A 19935-nucleotide genomic window follows, 5' to 3' on the forward strand; every position below is an offset into this window, starting at 1 on the left:
TGCCGGCCTTTGATTCGGCCGAACACGGTCGTCCATTGGAACTGTTTTCGTCAGTCTAGTTGAGTAGTTGGCTGGTTGCCAGAAAGTGAAGTGGCAAGCTAGTTAGTAGGCAAAGTCATTCTTCTGTGTCTGTTTACTCACAAAGATATAAAAAAGATTTATAAAACATAACAAGTTCAAAAAACATAAAAAGACTGTGAAACAATTTTGAGGTTAGGAGACGGCCGTGCACGGACATATAAACCTGTTGCAATGGACGAGCATCTATAGCTTTCTTTGTTGGGGGCTTCGTTTGGACGAGTTCAGTAGTTTTCGATTGATGCTAGTTCGGACAAAATCGGTTCCAGTGGACGGCCCACCTAAACCCTATAGACACCAATAACAGCACACTAAAAATTGCCATCCTATCCTTCTACTTGTCTATGAGAAACAACCATGTTGATGGCGGACCTGCCGAAAGATCTCGTTGTCACAGTACCTAAGTGAATAAATTCAGTTACGGTACTGAAGAAATTTGATTGCTAGTCGTTCTATTTAGTAACAAAAAAGTGATTTAGTTCGTGACGGAAAACAACAATGAAGACTTACAATTTTCCAAAATAAGAAGTTACAATTTCCTATTTATTCATACCTTCTAGTTTTCATGGGATCAATCTGTATTTAAAAATAGGCGGAATTGTAAAATTTTCAGTATTATCTGGTAATAGCTTACATTTATTCATATCATACAATTAATCTACACAGGTACTTGACGAATAAGTCAGAATCATTCTTTATTAATGATTTGAAACCAACTTTCTGTCGAATTATTCTTCCACAGACAATTGTTAGAGGATGGAAATTGCAAAATCTCCTCCCCTTATTCGTATTAAAAAAGAAAAGAAAACGATTAGGTGGACATGTCATAAAATAATAAGTCTTTCACAGTTACTGTCGTTTGTGTTACCGATAGGGTAACCTGACAAAATTGAATATTTGAAGCAAAATTGAAATAGTAAAATAATTGAATTCCAAGAAATATCCAACAACAAGTTTCTTGTCAACAACAATGTCAAAGAAAGACATTTATATTTTACTGTGGGACATAATTTAATGTTAGAAATTAAATTTTACTTTCGTCTATTACTAAACTTTCTCTTAGTTGAGGATGACAATACTGAGAAAATAAGTTGAAGATAAATTGAAAATTCAGAAAATGGCAGAAAATTAGTTGACAATACTGATTACCATTGACAATACTGTATTGCCACTCTAGAATTAAATTTTTCCTGGTTATTTAAACCTTCAGCACTATTGCCCTGAAACTTCATAATCATATTATTATAGAGTGGTCCGAATTATGGAAGGGACTATGAATTCTGAATGGAGGGAACCATGTATTTTCATAGTGTTTCTGTTTAGTTTAATAATGAGCGACATTAGCTTATGAAACGTGAGTGTTCGAATTGTTCACAATAAAAGTATTGTTATTATAACTTATTTAAATAAATGAAAAAAGAATAGATAAACAACAGCAGACACGGATTTTCACTATCACTGTTCACTCATATTATTTTATTTATTTTCAAAGCTTCATTTATTTGCTCGAAATTAAAATATCACTGATGTCCGAAGAATTATGCTGGCTATTATTCCCTTGAAAATAACTCTACCGTATGCGAGAAAAGTACAAAGAAAATTGAAAGTATTGGTGAAAACAAAGAGGTGAGCTCTGCAGAGCTCACCGCCGAACAACGGCATGACTTTTTTATGCCGACCAAATTGGATTAATCGATAATTTAGTTTACAAAATGTGAGGAGCAAAGTCACTGGTGCAAGGTCGATTTCTTCAGTTATCTTCCAATCGTCGAAAAATAAGGTGTTTAGTATTTTAAATATGACCGTACGGTATCAGAAACCAATGGCAATGCATACTATTCAAAGTTATAGAGTAATTCTTTTAAAATATGAATAGTACTAAGCAAATGAGATGAGATAAGAAACTGGAAGCTGTAGGAAAAAGAGGGAGGCCGAGGGTTCGATGGATGCAGGATGTGGAGAGCGATAGGAGTGAGAAGTTGGAGGCGAAAGGCAGCAGACAGAGAGGCTTGGAGGCAGATTGTCGAGGAGGCCAAAACCCACATCGGGCTGTGTAGCGCCAAGATAAGTAAGTAAGAAGTAATGAGATGAGATGCTCACAGGTTTTAATCACATTTTGCTGAAATGAAAGAGAGAAAAACTATTTGCATACTTCAAAAAAATGAATTCCAAGACATATATCCAACAACAATGTCTTTCTTCATAAGTTGGTCATAATCTCTTTTTGAATTTCTTCAACAATGTCTTTCTTCATAAGTTGGTCATAATCTCTTTTTGAATGGTAGCGCTACTAGGGTTTCCAAACAGTACCAACATAATAGCTCGACAGCTGTAATAAAAGTGAATGTTAAAAAATTCAGAGTTATATTACTACCCTATGATTCTGTCCAAAGGACTTGAGGAATATCAAGAAATATATGTTAAAACTTGAATATTTTTGGAAATAACACTGAAAACTGAAAACAAGTTAACTGTGGACAAAGTATCGCATAGCCAATAATCATACGCTGACGTATAGTCAAACAATACAACACGAACATTTTCTGAGATGCAAGCTTTCTATTCTACAATTATTGAGGAATGTTGGATAATACCAGAATATTATTTCCATTCAGAAGCAAAAATTAAAATTTTTATACTCACTTTTCATCTTTGATGCCTCAGCTCTAGGTTATGTTTCACCTTTTAGGTTATATTTTCTTACTAATACAGTTTGATTATACGTTTTCTTTTCCAAGAGTACTGCCAAGAAACTAACATAGAACTAGAAGATAATAGAGTTGAACATATTTTGAACGATCACGATGCGAACAGATGATGAGATCCCGTATGATTCCTGATCCTCACTCCTCTTGCTCTAAGTCATTGTCATTGTTATAAATCCGATCATAATAATGAAATTGAAATGTACATTATCATTATCATAATAAACATGAATGTGTAGTGTGGAAGTGCGTGTAATATTAACAGAAAACCTCTTCAATTTTAATTTTTCTAGCTGAATATTACCAAATGCATTGATATTTCATTCAGGAAATGAAATATCGACGTGTTTTGAACTGCATGATATTCAACTATTTTGTTTGACTATTACATTTTTAGTTTTGTTTCATTGATATTTACCTCGGATTTTTATCCAATTTTATTTATGACCACCCTTGAGATTTCTAGTTTCTACTCGTGGAAGAATGATACACAACACGAGACATAAAATCGAGGTAAATCATGATTTTAATACGTACCACTGTACACTGTTATTCTCCTTTTCTTTCACAATAGGTAATTATTTACATAAACCTGACATAAAACTTCACAGGTGATGAGATGATGACTATTTGAACTTGTAGGGCAACAATTTTTAGTCGAATAATGACTGGCCTGTGTGAATTTCAATGTCTTAATTCATATTCAAATATTCACACCTGAGTTGACGTGATCAAATTTTGTTTCATCAGAATGTGATGACTTCTTTGAATATTAGAAGAGAATGGTCAGAGCAAAACAATTAACTTTAGTAATCTTAGCATGTAAATATCTCTACTCTCCAGAATATTTAAGGTACAAATTAATATAAATAATATACCACATTTTGTTGAAAATCACAGATCTGAATATTTTGATGATGATAAATTGACTGTATAAAATAATCATTTTACCATCATCTATCTTGTTCCACGTTTGCCGTCACATTTTGGGGATATTTTCATTTATATTTTTTATTTTTTTTTTTTTTTTTTTTTTTCAGTTATAATATTGCTGATAAAGTAGGCTATCCCTTACAAAAGCTTTCAGTGATAACAATAGATTTAATTTTTTCTTACTGCTCTGTTCTAAGAGCAACACGTCACTGATTACATTTACACAGAATCCTGAATTTGAATAAAAGTTCAAATTACATAAGTTCTTTGTTACAACTATGTAACAAAAGCACGATGTAGACAGGGAGAATAGTAGCCACAGCGGACACATTGACATCAACAACATGACGACACAGTGACGTCTGATCCCCTTCACACAATACAATTCTGGTAGCCGCTTCATGAGACTGATAGATCTAGTGGAGGTCACTATTGTCCCTATGTATAGGATTTTACAAAGTGGTCGGAGGAAAGAAAAAAACTAAATTGTTATAGTCGAATCACAGAAAGAACCATAGAGATTCTAGTGATCCATACAAAATACAGTAGGCCTGTATAAATTGATAAAATAATTTATAAATATAAAACTAAATATTACATGATTTATTTTTTCAGGGCTATCCAATTGTTTTTAACTATCAAAAATAAAAAGGTATTACTCTATTTACAAATAAATATATAATTAAATAAAGGTTCCAGTCTATCAAATTAAATAACTATCAAGTATGCCCATAAAAATAATATTTATAATAATAATTTAAAGTGAATACTGTATCGTAAATGTGTTATTAGTCAAAAATAAATATTAAACATTATTTTCGATGAATCGCACATTTTTAATGATCATAATTATTGTTGAGCCAATTTTTTTCAATACTTAAGATATTTGCGTCATTGTAATTGATGTTTATTCTTTCTAGTTGTCCCGGGTATTTTTTGAAGATGATGCTCTGATAAACAAAAAATTGCCAAAGGAATTGCTTCTCAGGTAAGAATATTTTATTTAGCAAATATCAATTGATTGACGATTTGTAACTGTTTACTGATATTAAATCTTTTTATTGAAATTAGCATACAAACAGGGTGTAACTTACTTGGTACTGCTACAGACAACTGTCGGTCTTTCAACATTGTAAGTGATTCTACACCTTTTTGAATTTTATTTGAGAAAGTATCAATTTAATATTAAGTAGATATCAGTTTTATTTGAGAATTTATAATTGAGAAAACATAAGATATAGATGAGAACAGTAAATTTTGTTCGAGAAGTAATTACATGTAATTGAGAATAGTCGTTTATATTTGAGAAAATAACAGATGTGAATGAGAACTAATCGATTAAGTTCAATTGAAAATGAGAATCTATCCACTTGCGTCATGTGTTCTACCTTTTCATCTGCACTACCTACATAATATAAGCAGAAAGCGACCCTGTGTTCTGTATTTCAATTTGTGAACAAGAACAACTCGATTATTAATTTGATTTCTGAATTAAAACTGACATCTTATCTTCTCAATTACAAATCGCATTACCACAAGTCGAAATGATACTATCTCAAAGAGATAACTGTATGTATGAAAAACCTGTATGGATGTTTTTTCAAATAAACAATTTAAATACAATTGACTACCGTATTCTTTTTTACATCTGACACTTTCACAAATACAAATGACTATTCTCAATTATTACATTTAGTACTTTCTCAAAAACAATTTGAAAAGGTGTACATTTGAATAAACTATATTCCCGGATCCACAGATAAAGAATACTCTCAAGTTTCACAAATAATTTTTCCTCTACATAAAAAACTAATTATGCCATTTCTAAGAATTGAGCTCATAGAAATTTCCCCTACAAAGTCTATGATAACTCACATTTCAATATAAAATGTTAATCTCTCTGATTTTTATTTTTTGGTACTGAATACCGTTTTCAACTGGTAGTCAAACATCTATAAATTGTTTCCCGATTTGAATTCAGTACACTTCACTGATTTTTTTGTTATTTGCTGACTGATTGAATATTTGTGTCATTTGGAGGAATTTTATATTTTGTTTGTTGTTTCAGTTTTTTTTTGTTTTTTACTATTCCTCCATTTGCCATTGCAGTTTGTGTGAAATTGACAGAGACTTATTCTTTTCTTAGTTATCAAAATTGAGTGACTGTCTCGATCATATTATTATGTAAAATAGTGTAGAACTTCAACCACAGCTGTTAAGCTACTGAAGCTCTTTTATTTTTTCCATCATGATACTGTTTCCATAATAATTGCATTGTAAAAACATTTTTGTAAAACATGTTGTGAATAAATTTCAATTTAAAAAATTTTCAATTTCAAAGTTGTGATCTATTAGGAATACAGCAGTGTGAACTACAGTAAATAATAAGAATTGATTCTTTCAATACTGTATGGGACTCATCAATAAACTGCGATCCTGATAACACATTATAAAGAAAAACAAACGACTGATTATTATAGTATAATGTATATTTGGACTGTAAATTTCTGTGATCTTTATAAAAGTGTTTTCATAACCTCATTTGGACTATTTTTATCAAAATTAGGGAGAGGAACAGTAAATGTAATGTAATAATTGAGAAATGTGTTATTTTGTTACAAAACACTTCAAGTGTGGGTGTTATTTTAGTTGGATGTGCCAGCCGTTGGTAATGCGACATACATCCCACCGATAATCGATTTCTTGCCACACTCGTACCAGCATATCAGGCGTATAATACTTATATAATACTCACATTGTAAAAATATTTGTAAAAAATGTCAGTGTGGTGAATAAATTTCAATTTCACTCACAATACTATGTTACAGCTGTTTCGCCTCAGTGGTTGGTGTAATCAAATTCAAAATAATTTATATTTACTCATTGTAATGGAATTCAATTGAATTGAATTGTTATTTTGTTATATTGTCAAAACTTGGTAAGTTTGTTGGTGAGAGAGCATAATGAAGTGGCCTTGTTTTCACAGGATTTTCTCATACTTGGATGTTGTGTCATTGTGTAGATGTGCACAAGTATCACGGTCGTGGAATGTCCTCGCACTTGACGGAAGTAATTGGCAGCGAATTGATTTGTTTGATTTCCAAACTGATGTGGAGGTGAGGGCCAGTTTTCTAAATTATTCAAACTTAACAAAAACGTTCTGGACAATTGGGTTCCTCAACATTTCCCACCAACGCAGCTATATTTTATAAACTAAAACTACTAATTGAATGAAAAAGACTAAGAAATTGTCAAAAAACCACTGATTTATTAAGTCAGTGGTTTTTTGACAATTTCTTAGTCTTTTTCATTCAATATGAATAATTACCACAATATGAACTTCTCAACTACACAAAAAGGAAAACTACTAATGGTATGTTTTTCCAATTGTTACAGGGACCGGTGATAGAAAACATATCTCGAAGATGTGGAGGTTTTTTAAGAAAATTGAGTCTTCGTGGCTGTAAATCAGTAGGAGATGTTTCTATGACATTTCTCGCTTCTTCCTGCTGCAATATTGAAGATCTCAATTTGAACGGATGTAAGCAAATCAGCGACAAGTAAGTTTCACTTTCTAGAATATAACTTCATATTGAATTCTAAATTTTAGAATTCATATAAATTTATTTTTAATTGAACTGACCTACGCTTGGTATCGTTGGATAAACAACAGTTGTGTTGAGTTCATATTATATAACACTGGAATAGTATTCTATAGATATAACTTAATAATACAGCAGCTGCTTTCTACATTTGATCTCTTAAATTTTGAGCAACTTGCAGGCGACACTGATAGTTTCTTATGACAAAATTTTGAAACTATCTTGATAATTGCGAACCTCTTCTAATATATATCATACTGTTCATTCTATGATCTTCAAATTCGCCTTTTTTGGGAGATACATTATGAATTTCTGCATTTGAAAAATCTATCAGTTATGATAAGAGTTGAGTTCATCTTCTATAACACTATCATGGAATAATATTGTATTAACTTTTAAACTAACTAACTACAGTTTAATAATTATTATTAATTAAACAATAATTATTATTTTCAGCCAAAACGTGTACTTTGAAATTGGTCTAATTTAAAAGCATTTTATATTAATAACAATTAAACATTTCTAGTAACTCGGTAAAATAAATCTAAGAAAAGAATATTTAGGCTATGGCAAAATAATAAAATTGATAATACTTGTGTCGATAAAAAAGTCAAATCTTTCTACTCAAGACTCATAATTCAGGTTTACTTTAAGAAAATAAACTGAACCAGATGTGGAAACTGTTCCTAGTGAGATCTGACTTAAGACTATCTCATAAAACGTGAATAAAAATAAATAATTAATGAAATTTTACAATTCTTTTACTTGTGATAAATGTGTTGAAGTTTACCTGTAATGATAAAATACTCAATAAAAATACAATTCTCGATGAAGCAATATATTTATTGTTCCACAAATAATAGTATTAATAATTATAAATACCGATTGTTCTAATATTTGTATAATGTTTGGAGTAGGATTTGAACGTATCAAATTCATCTAAATTCACCATTCATTTAATAATTATTAAGAAACGAAAATCCAAATCAATTATTTCGCTATGCATTTATTTCCACCATTTAAAACAATGGAATTGTATTGAGGCATGGCCGATTTTCAAAGGTATTGATCGCCTCTCAGATCTAAAGGTGCGTACAGATATACGCGCCGCGAACATGAGCAATTCACTTTTAATCAGCTGAATATATCTGTATTTTTACAGAAACGGTATATAAGATATAGATATAAAAAGCTTGGCATCAGCTGATTAAAAGTGAATCAGCTGAATATATCTGTATTTTTACAGAAACGGTATATAAGATATAGATATAAAAAGCTTGGCATCAGCTGATTAAAAGTGAATCGCTCAAGTTCGCGACGCGTAAATCTGTACGCACCTTTAGACCAGCACTGATCACTATGTTGATGTATTGAACACAGTCTTCAGAAAGTCACGTTGGTCTTGGTTTGATGATAAACAATCCAAATAATAAAGTCCCAAATAGGAATATTATATTTTAAATATTAATGCACAAATGTTGGAGTAAACATTTAAAGTAAACCCGGTCCCAAAACTTTAAAAATATTTAGATAATATTAATATTTTGTGTTTAAACAGAAATACAAACCAATAACTCACAACTTAATTGATACTCTTAATCGATTTCTAGCTGTTAAAAAGGCAGAGCTTCTGAGATGACAGAACAATGTGTGTATGAGTTACCTGCATGGACAGTGTTTTGCTTTTATTATGCATTGCAATCATATGTTGAATCTTGTGAATGTATGTGCAAAAATCATTGATATCTGAGTATAAATATGTTGTTATGAATGTTGTGGTAGATTCGATGTTTAAAGTGTTGTGTTGTCGTTGTTTAATTGGTGAGGGGAGCGGTCTTCAGTGGATATTATTTAGAGTTTGGGAAATTAGACAGATGGTTGGTTTATTTTCAGATTGTGTAATTTAATTAGCTTGTGTAATCGTTTGAAACGTAATGATTTGTGTTTAGCACATGCCACGCTCTGAGCAAAAACTGTCCGAAGCTGCAAAGATTGGACCTGACCTCATGTTGTGCAATAACTGATCTCTCACTAAAGGCTCTCTCAGATGGCTGCTCACAGTTAACACACATTAATATCTCATGGTGTGAAAACATCACCGAAAATGGTAATTAACTATGCTATCAATATTCTCGCATACTAATTACTAACATCGGTCTACTAGCCACGTAGATTTAGTGAATAGACCCACGTTTCAATAGTTATTTGTATATCTAGAGTGAAAAGTACGACTTTTTCTCCCTGTGGGAAAAAGTTTGAAGCCCGAGGCGAAGCCGAGGGCAGCAATTTTCCTGAGGGAGAAAAAGTATTTTTCGCTCGTGATGTACACAACATTTTTCCTCCATCTACATTTTTTTATAGAAACTGCAAATAAAATCATTCTAATAACTTACGTATTGGTGACAATGATTCCTAACAACATAACCTAAATCTAAAACCTAAAAACCGGTCGTCTGATTGGCACTGCCGATTGCGCTATCTATCGGCAAAAGTTGTAACAATTATATCAGCTGAGCAGCTACCAAAAATGGCTGACTCCAGATCACGCGGTTCAGATTTGAATTGCAGATCAAAAAATATTTGTTGGCTGGTATTTTGAATAGAATAAAACATTTTAAAAATTGTATAAATTTTTATCGTCTACTAATATTAAGAATATAATAATTATCATACAAACATATATTTCATGAGTTAATCAAATTTTCTGGTTGTGGTATTGAATTCAGTTGACTCAATGACAGACACCTCTATTATGCTTTCTCATCTGAGCTTAGACCTTCTAACCTATTACAATGTAAGTTTCAAAATAGAGATGCTCCCCATGTTATTTAAATGGAGTCACTTTTACTCCCTTGGGAGTTTTTCTGTTTTTTACTACCGAGAGCGAAAAAGTGACACTTTAGTATTAGGTTTCAGGGAGTAAAGTAAGTACTTTAGACAGTAGGTGGAGGAAAAAATAATTTTGACAGTAATTATTTACCGTTAGAATATTGAATAACAGAAAACCATAAGCTTGGTTTATTAGGGATTGTTGAGATGATAATGACATGAGTAGCGTTCCATATAAGACCAGTTTATTGTTTCTTCTTCAATGGAACGACTGGTTTTTCTAGCAATCCTTACCTTAGACGTGCTATGCTACCCCAGTTAGGCTTGTTTAACACTCATAAAGTTCCATACGGTTCGGTTCATTTTCTGGTCGTTGCCGAAATAGTATATTTTCGCACCTAGAGCAGAAAATGAGACTTTTCCGGCTCGAAATCGGTTTTCAAGTCCGAGGCCGTAGGCCGAGGACTAGAAAAGATTGAGAGCCGGAAAAACATTTTTGCCCGTGGTGCGAACGATATTTTTCGCCACACTACAGGTATTGCTGACAAAATAAATGAGGAATACAAAATAAAGAATACTTGTTATCGTACCTATCTCTTGATTTTAGTGGTAGAAGATTTGCAGTCAGGATTTCAGATTCTTTTAAAATTTCACTTGGATATCACGGGCGTCGTCATCTTAAAGCATTTTTGAAAATTTGGAATGCGCTAATCAACAATAAATTATTGAATAAAACTGGTTGCGAAGCGAATGCTGAATTAGTTTGATTTGAAACTCGAATTGAAATCATGGCGACTTCAGCTGATGAAGAAAGTGGACACTCGCTCGATCTAGCGGATGACTTATCAACAACGGACTTCCATGACCGGCTGGAAAGAGACCACTTTCTGGCCTAGACCGAAAAAAACCTTTTCTTACGTCAGACGAGAGTCGTCTGCAAACAATGTCTTTCAGATCTACGTAGGGACTGGAAAACAGCTGCTTTCTGTGCAGTGTGGCGAAAACGTATTAAACTTTCATACATACAAGGTTCCCTCACGGTCCTCATCAGGTTTTGTATTTGGGTTGAAGAAAGGAGACGGGGCCGCACTACCTGTACACTGGGCTATTGTCCCAAAAAGCTTCATCCTGCAACTCTCGACTATCACACTCTATTGTCCTCTGAATCCGCTTCATTACCCTCATTAGTGGCCGGAGTGGCCGGCCCCGTCTGCTTTCTTGAAGGCAGTTTTAGCTGGTAGGGACTCATCTATTACTTTACACCTTACCTGTTACTAACTTATTCTCACTTTATTATTGAATCTAGATCAGTGTTCAAGTACTTGTTATTCAATTATTTCTAATGGTTCATTTTGATGAAACTCAACTTGCTCACAAGCTGTATACAGACTAACTTGAGTTACATACAATCCGTGGTTACACATCATGTGCGCTATTCATCATGTGCGCTGATGATATGCGTATTATATTATTTATTTGTATGAATATAATATTATCAAATAATTCAATATAATGTATAGTATGATAATTATAGCATCAGCTTATGGAAAGCGTACAGCGTGTGTTCGTGGCACAAGTCTTCTTAAAAAATCGTTAGAAAAAAATAAAAAATAATACGTTCCCAGTTTGACTAAATTTGTACTTATAATCCAGAGTAATGTGTGTGTTTATCCAATCACTGTAGGCTACCACTGGTTTACAGCTGAAAATGCCTGTAAGTAATCAGACTGGGCCACCAATTTATTCCTCGGAGTGGAATCCTTAACAATAGACCACGAAAATGTCGAAACTCATTAACAATAGGCGACCACTGAAGGGTCACTAGAACTTCTACCTGTTCATCCATTGCTTTCGGCGGCCCCATCTCCTTTCTTTTACCCTTTGTATTTTCTTCTCAAACACATGCGGTGTTTAGATTTTCACGAATTCTGTAAAATGATGTTAAAACAGCTGAATGAATTGACCTGACACGGAGGATTTTGGCATCAGGTTAAACAGAAACCGAACCGAGCTTGTGTGACAGACTTAATTTGTTTGCTGTTCCCTGGCAACGAATTCAAACCTGATGAAACTTTTTCGTGTCGAGGGGATGTTCGGTGCTGTGCGGTTTCTATTCGATACTAAATTATAGTTTCACACCGAAAACGAACCGAACTGAACGGAACCGTATGTGTGGGAAACTAGCCTTATGCTACTCATGAATCATCCTTTCGACTTTTTCTCATCCTTTGTTCTGTTATATTTTAGACTGAATTATTTGGAGTGTTGAAAGAAAGGAACAATGTTTTACTCAGTGCATGAGTGCATATGCTGAACGATTTTTATCATGATAATGGATTTTTGATATTCAGCTCGATTATTTATTCAGTATGATCATCTTCAAGTTTTTTTTTAATCTTTGTCCGATGTAGCCTATTTATATTTATTCGTTAATATATGGCAATATCGATATCGATATTGATGTAAGAAAAATGTTTTCCTTTTTATTATTATTCTCATTATATTTTTCCCTTGATATTGATAGTTTTGATAAAAATTATGTAATAATTATATTGTTCATGGATGAATGTTTTTTAATTTTCATTTTCTGTTACAAACATTTTGCATGTCTGTAATATTGAATGCAGTGTATTTCGAATATGATATGAATCCAAATTGGGAAATTGAGACCTGAGCACATTGGTGCTAGATCATTCTTTTCCAATTTTGTCAGAAATGTTTGTTGTATTGTAATTGATGTTTGCTTTGAATAGAATTTTGAAAATTTATGCTTTCATATTTGCTGTCCTATCCGCATTACGAAGTGGTGAAGATCCGATTTTATTTTGTTTTAGTATGTGATTTTAGAACTTGATTGCAGAAAAGTATTGAACTCACTGATTTGTGGAATGGAGTATGATAGGAAAAGTTGAGCTGATCATTTACTTTGGTATTTAATTTTTTTAAATTATGCCTGTAACGTTTCATATTGCTCTAGTATTTTGAGGATTCTCCTCATTTCAACCACTAAACCAATATGAAATTTGCAGAGAACCAAACAGCTCAAATGATCAACTCAATTCTTGACACCTTATTCAAAATAATACTCTCAAACCAAACCATACATACACCTTCTAGTAGACGTTTATGTCTGTAAAGTCTGAAACAATCTATGGAAACCAGTGAGTTAATATTACTTTTCCAACTATAAGTACCGTTTGCACAGTGTCAGTTTAAACCAAATATAAATTGGATTAAATCCATATCAAGTTTCGTTTATTATAATGTGGTTCATTCGAGTTTAAGCCACTAGCTGATTCAATTCAGTTTAAGCTTACATTCCGCAAACGGCTCTAAAAGTTATAAGATCACATGCTACGGTCCAATCATACTCTATGATTCTTTAAAATTTAATATTAAACAAAACCTAAACCTTTGTCCAATTAATATAAAAGATTCGATAATAATATTGCACACTTTGAAGGTTATTAAAGAAAAATTATAAAAAAGGAACTAAACCTTAGTCTGATTAATACGGCTTATAAAATCGGTAATAATAAGAAATTTTAACTTGAGAAACTTGATGAATAAACATATAACTCAATATAGAAATCAACTCAATCATAATACGAGAATAATAAATAATATGAGAAATAATAAATGCAAGAATCAACAATAAACCTAAACAATAAACAAGATAAACTCAGAAACTAAACGAATTTGGTTCAGAGTCCATGAACTACTCAAACATGACATTGAAATCATGATTGGTTGAACATTCTAATTTTAGTCCAGTTATTAGCTTATTGTGTTATTGCTTGATTTCAAGTAGCTAATATAGTTCTGAACATATTTTCCTACAGGTGTTGAGGCTTTAGCGAAGGGTTGTAAAAAGCTTAAATCTTTTATCTCCAAAGGATGTGTCCAAGTAACGGATAAAGCTATTGGCTGTTTGGCTGAGAATTGCCACAATTTAGAAGTGATAAATCTACTCGGTTGCATTGTAAGTATACATTTTTTAAGCATCACTCAGTGTTTCGTTCCATATTAATTTATTTATTATTTTTCATCACAATTGGGAATAAAAAAGTAAATTCGTATGGCGTTTGTTGGTGGGGAGTCCCCTGTGGGAAGGTCCCACCGCCTGAATATATAATTTTAGCTGTCAATGGGCCTTACGACTGTCATACTTCAGCCGGGACCGACAATTTAACAGTTTATAATTGGGAATACTCCCATTTGATAGGTGATTTGTCGAATAAAATATTTCATGTAGATATAATAGAAAGTACTATCAATAGAATCATTATTATGTTTCTTTAGTATCTAGCCTAAATATAATTAAATAAATATTCAACATTCAAGGAAAATTAAACTATAGTGAGGTACACGTTATAATGACAGTAGAGAAAGATGGGAGAACAGCGCTGCCGATTCTCTGCCTTGCCACTGCCATTATCACGTGGACCTCACTATAGATAAATAGGTAGCTATATTTTAAGGAAAATGAAACTAGTAACGAGCTAGAATAAATGAATTGATATTTTAAATACTCTTCATCCTAAGTTAATTTATTGAATGAAGCAAACAAATACAGTGATTCTTATCTTTCAGATAGTAGCTCAATTGTTATTGACTATTATGTAATGTTCATCAGTTTTCAAGTACCATCTATATCTTCAAGTTATATTTATCGAATATGAGATTCTATGAATTTTCAGTTTTAAAGTAAGCTACTTCAAACTAACAAATATATTCTTTTAATACAGCATTTCATTTTTTTGCACGTCATATTTTCATACTATCTTATGTATTATTAAATAATAATAAATTTAAATTGACTTTTTTTTTATTGAATGAGGGATATTTTCCCATCAAAATCTGTTACTGTTATGTCTCTTATGAACTGAAATTCAATTTGATATTAGATGAAAAGAAAAAATATATAATTTAAGATCAATTTATCAATATATTATATTATCATAGCCACCTCTAATAGCCCTGGCCTACGATATTGCAACGTCGCAGTGTAGGCCTAGAATTAAATACATGATTGGTGGAAAAGATGAGCTGGTATTTTTTAAAATCTTTCTCACCAATCATGTATTAGATTCTAGGCCTACACTGCGACGTTGCAATATCGTAGGCCGGGGCCTTGTATTAGAGGTGGCTATGGTATTATACATCTAGATGATGGAAACATCTGAATAAACACGAGTAAGGATGAATCGTCCCGATTGGAGACTATTCATATAACAATCTATTAAAATAGAAGAGTATATTCAGAATTGATGTTCAATAGATTATTGTTTCAGTATTTATGTATTTATTTTGTATGAACAAACAAAACTACTCTATTCAAACTATATAAAAGTTATGAAGTACCCTAGTATTTTATCACAACACAACTATAGTAGTTTCAACTCTTCTAGAGTGAATTTCAAGTATAAATGAATTAATTATTGTGTTGTGATTAAATGAAAGGCTACATTATTTATATTGTAACATATATTATTATTTATTTTGTAACTTATATTATTATTATTTATTTTGTAACTTATATTACTATTATTTATTTGTAACTTATATTGTGTATCAATAATTACATTAGCCCTAAAAAGAAAAGTTAGTGTTGAATGAGAATTGATATTGTGGAATTTTTCCATTATTGAAAAAAACACAGTTTTATTTTGTCACATCCACATTGGTAGCCATTTTGTAGATGGTCAAGTGAACATGTGCATTGTGCATCTGAGCATCAATGCAGCTGGGTCGATGTCAAACGAGGCAAACGACAGAAGAGTCCTGCGACAGTCGAGACCAGCGACGGTAGAGACCGGCGACATTCGAGGCCAGCGACGGTAGAGGACTCCTGAAAAAGTGGCCTCAAATGTCGCCTGCGTTAGGCGACAGTTGAGGCCACTCTAATTTTTGTACAGCCCCGACAGTCGAGACCTGCGACGGTAGAGGACTCCTGAAAAAGTCGCCTCAAATGTCGTCTGCGTTAGGCGACAGTTGAGGCCACTCTAATTTTCGTACACTCCCGACAGTCGAGGCCTACGACCGTAGATGACTGTAAAACAGTCCTCTACGGTCGTAGGCCTCGAATGTCGTCGGTCTCGACTGTCGCGCCCCCTCAAAAACACAGTAAAAAATATTTTTAAGGAAGAATGTTTATGTAAAGTTGTTGATTTTTCAAATCAACATCCTAGATTATATAAAAAGGTAAATTTGTTCATTACTCTAAGCATCATACTACTGTATATAACCTTTTTCTATTCTCTGAAGCTTATTAATTTTGTAACTTTTAAATTCTTTATAACTTTAAATTCGTGTAACTTTGAATGTTCAGCATGTAAAATAAAGATACCAGCATCTTTCCATCCTCCAATTGAGTTTCGTCAACAAAGGTGGTCAAGTCATATACATTCCAGTACTTGGATGATGGTCCCTAAACATATTTTTAAGTAATGGGAATCCATTACTACTGCATTATGCCTCCTTCATTGACAAATCTAAATATTTATCTATCTTCTATCCATCTATAAGACGAGATGGTGTCTGTCTTTCTGTCTGTTTGTATGTGAGCTCATCACACTTGAAATACTTGACTGATTAAGCTGTAATTCCTCACAAAGATGATCGTTCTGAAAATCCTTTAAGGATAAGCCCTATCTACCTTCAAAGTTCATATGCTTTTTTTATGAAGGAAGTTTCCATTATTTGGTTTTCAACAAATCAGAAGTTATAATCATTACTCACAGTCACTTCAATTCTCCAATCAACCGCATGATGAATCTTTATAATTACCATAGTTTTCACCTAGACCTTTTTCATATGAATCCCAGTCAGTTCAAGAAGGCATGTAAGCGGCTCCACCCAATGTGACACCTATTTTTCCCCACGCTAGACCTCATCAACTTACATAGAGTACCATATTTAGTAGATGACTTCCTTTCATTCTTAGCTCTGTTATCATTTATCTCATTATTGGAATGTTATTTGTATTTTCTTGATTCTCCTCTCATTATTTTCTCATATTGTAAATGGTTTCTAGTACAGTATAATAATAGTATAGTATCTAGTATTTAGTATATTAAGTTTTCAGTATATTTAGATTCTCATCACATTTTTTTTCTCTTCACAAATATGAAATAGTTTTTTCCTTATGTCTTTCTCTCTATTTTTATGTTTTTTTGTAAAGTGCTTATTGTAATTTTTTTGATTGGGGAGCAATTTTTGGGTTTTCCCGTGTGCTCCCATATTGTTGTAAATAAATAAATAAATAAATAAATTACAAAATGTATTTTGTCTGGAATCGCAGTAGGATGTGTCCTCAACTGTCGTCTGCTGCAAGCGAGTCTCTAATTTTTATACAGGCCCGACAGTCGAGACCAGCGACATTCGAGGCCAGCGACGGGAGAGTACTCCTGAAAAAGAGGCCTCAAATGTCGCCTGCGTTAGGCGACAGTTGAGGCCTCTCCAATTTTTGTACAGCCACGACAGTCGAGACCTACGACGGGAGAGGACACCTGAAAAAGAGGCCTCAAATGTCGCCTGCGTTAGGCGACAGTAGAGGACTCTTCAATTTTCGTACACTCCCGACAGTCGACTTTAAAACAGTCCTCTACTGTCGCAGGCCTCGACTGTCGTCGGTCTCGACTGTCGCGCCCCCCCATTTTGTAGATGGTCAAGTGAACATGTGCATTGTGCATCTGAGCATCACTGCAGCTGAAGATGTGTTGGTTTCAACAAGAAACTGCAATCCTGTATTAATGTCTAATAAATGTGGATGTGACAAAATAAAACTGTTTTTTTTTCAAAAGTGTGTGTTATCTTAATCAACTTTATCTTTCAATATTCGATTCATCAACTCAATTCCATATTCATTTTCCAGAGTATATTATAATTAGTAGATGTAAGTCCATTCAAAACTTGGGCTAATTGATAACTGTTATTGTCTTTCAATAATCTCAGTAGCCCTAAAAAAGGAGTATAATTGATGGTATTCTATTATAATTAGAGACCTTTTCAGAAATGTAGACTTGAAGGCTGTGCAAAGGCTAAAAATAAACTTTCTACTTGTGATATTTTTCAATTTTTTTCGATTAGTATATCATCAAGCTTTTTGTGTAGTTGAGAAGTTGATATTGTGGTAATTATTCATATTGAATGAAAAAGACTAAGAAACTGCTGCTCTTGTATTTAGTTTTAGTTTATCAGAGATTGACAATGGTGTAATAACCGAAACCGGTCTTTCTAATTATCAATAAATCAGTGGTTTTTTGACAATTTCTTAGTCTTTTTCATTCAATATCATCAAGCTATCAAAATGAAAAAGTTTTCTCAGGAAATCATTTTTTTCCGACCATTACTTTTTGAGATATGAGCGCCTAAAGTTTGAATTTTTGGGACAGAACATTTAAAATTCGGTAAGAGATAAATCCATGAGATTTAGAAGATGGATTCTTCATGGTATTGTTGATCTAGTAAAACAAACATTTTCTGAAAATATCAATTTTTGAAAAGGTTATTCAATTTACCAAAAATAACTTAACTAAAAGTTATTTTTGGTTACTTTTAGTAAATTGAATAACTATCTTAAAAATTTATATTTTCAGAAAATGTTTGTTCTACTAGATCAACAATACCATGAAGAATCCATCCTCCAAATCTCATGGATTTATCTCTTATCGAATTTGAAATGTTCTGTCCCAAAGATTCAATCTTTAGGCACTCATATCTCAAAAAGTAATGATCGGAAAAATGTTTTCCTGGAAAACTTTTTCATTTTGATAGCTTGATGATATAAAAATCGAAAAACTTTGAAAAATATCACAAGTAAAAAGTTTATTTTTAGTCTTTGCACAGCCTTAATCAACTAAAACTGAACATGAATGGTTGAATATGAGGAATCAATAAATTGAATAAATAACGGTTGCTATGGTTGCTACACTAATATCACCTCACTAACTCATTTCGATACTATATTTTTTTTAATGTTAAATATTGAAGAGATTTTTTTGTACATGACAATATTCAATTGTATAGTTGTGATTCATAATGACTGTACTGTATTGAACAAATAAAAAAGATTATTATATTATTATTAAGACTTAATAATTACTTATTTTGCAGAGTATAGAAGACGAAGCGGTAACAAAATTAGCTGAGAATTGTATGCGATTACACTACCTGTGCTTGTCAGGTTGTTCTCACCTGACAGACACTTCGCTCATAGTTCTTGCTCAGCAATGCCACATGCTTAGTACGTTGGAAGTCGCGGGTTGCTCACAATTTACAGACACAGGTTTTCAAGCACTTGCGCGTGTAAGTATTCTAACATTTTGTTATAATATTTTATTCTAGTTTGCACCCAACCGAACGTATATGTTGTTTTAGTAATTCTACCCAACTATTTACGAGGGTCATTTTTTTAAACCTCTGATTGGCCATGAATAAAAGACGAATGTATATAAATAGTTATTTGTATATCTAGAGTGAAAAGTATCACTTTTTCTCCCTGTGGGAAAAAGTTTGAAGCCCGAGGCGAAGCCGAGGGCAACAATTTTCCTGAGGGAGAAAAAGTATTTTTCGCTCGTGATGTACACAACATTTTTCCTCCATCTACATTTTTTTATAGAAACTGCAAATTAAATCATTCTAATAACTTACGTATTGGTGACAATGTTTCCTAACAACATAACCTAAAATCTAAAACCTAAAAACCGGTCGTCTGATATGCACTGCTGATTGCGCTATCTATCGGCCAAGTGTAACAATTATATCAGCTGAGCTACCAAAAATTG

General features: G+C 32.7%; 1 protein-coding gene across 1 annotated transcript in view; it reads left to right on the forward strand.

Moving 5' to 3' along the window:
• The first annotated feature begins 2942 nt into the window (after positions 1 to 2942).
• LOC111052767 (F-box/LRR-repeat protein 20) overlaps positions 2943 to 19935 on the forward strand; it is a 32526-nt gene continuing 15533 nt past the window's right edge. Inside the window, exons 1-7 of the mRNA XM_022339534.2 lie at positions 2943 to 3296; positions 4637 to 4704; positions 6703 to 6832; positions 7113 to 7276; positions 9268 to 9425; positions 13990 to 14129; positions 19265 to 19456. Of these exons, the coding sequence (XP_022195226.1) occupies positions 3267 to 3296; positions 4637 to 4704; positions 6703 to 6832; positions 7113 to 7276; positions 9268 to 9425; positions 13990 to 14129; positions 19265 to 19456 (882 nt within the window). The 5' untranslated portion in view covers positions 2943 to 3266. The remainder of the gene's footprint in view (positions 3297 to 4636; positions 4705 to 6702; positions 6833 to 7112; positions 7277 to 9267; positions 9426 to 13989; positions 14130 to 19264; positions 19457 to 19935) is intronic.

The sequence above is a fragment of the Nilaparvata lugens genome, chromosome X, assembly GCF_014356525.2.
Source record: "Nilaparvata lugens isolate BPH chromosome X, ASM1435652v1, whole genome shotgun sequence".
NCBI classification, from domain to species: Eukaryota; Metazoa; Arthropoda; class Insecta; order Hemiptera; family Delphacidae; genus Nilaparvata; species Nilaparvata lugens.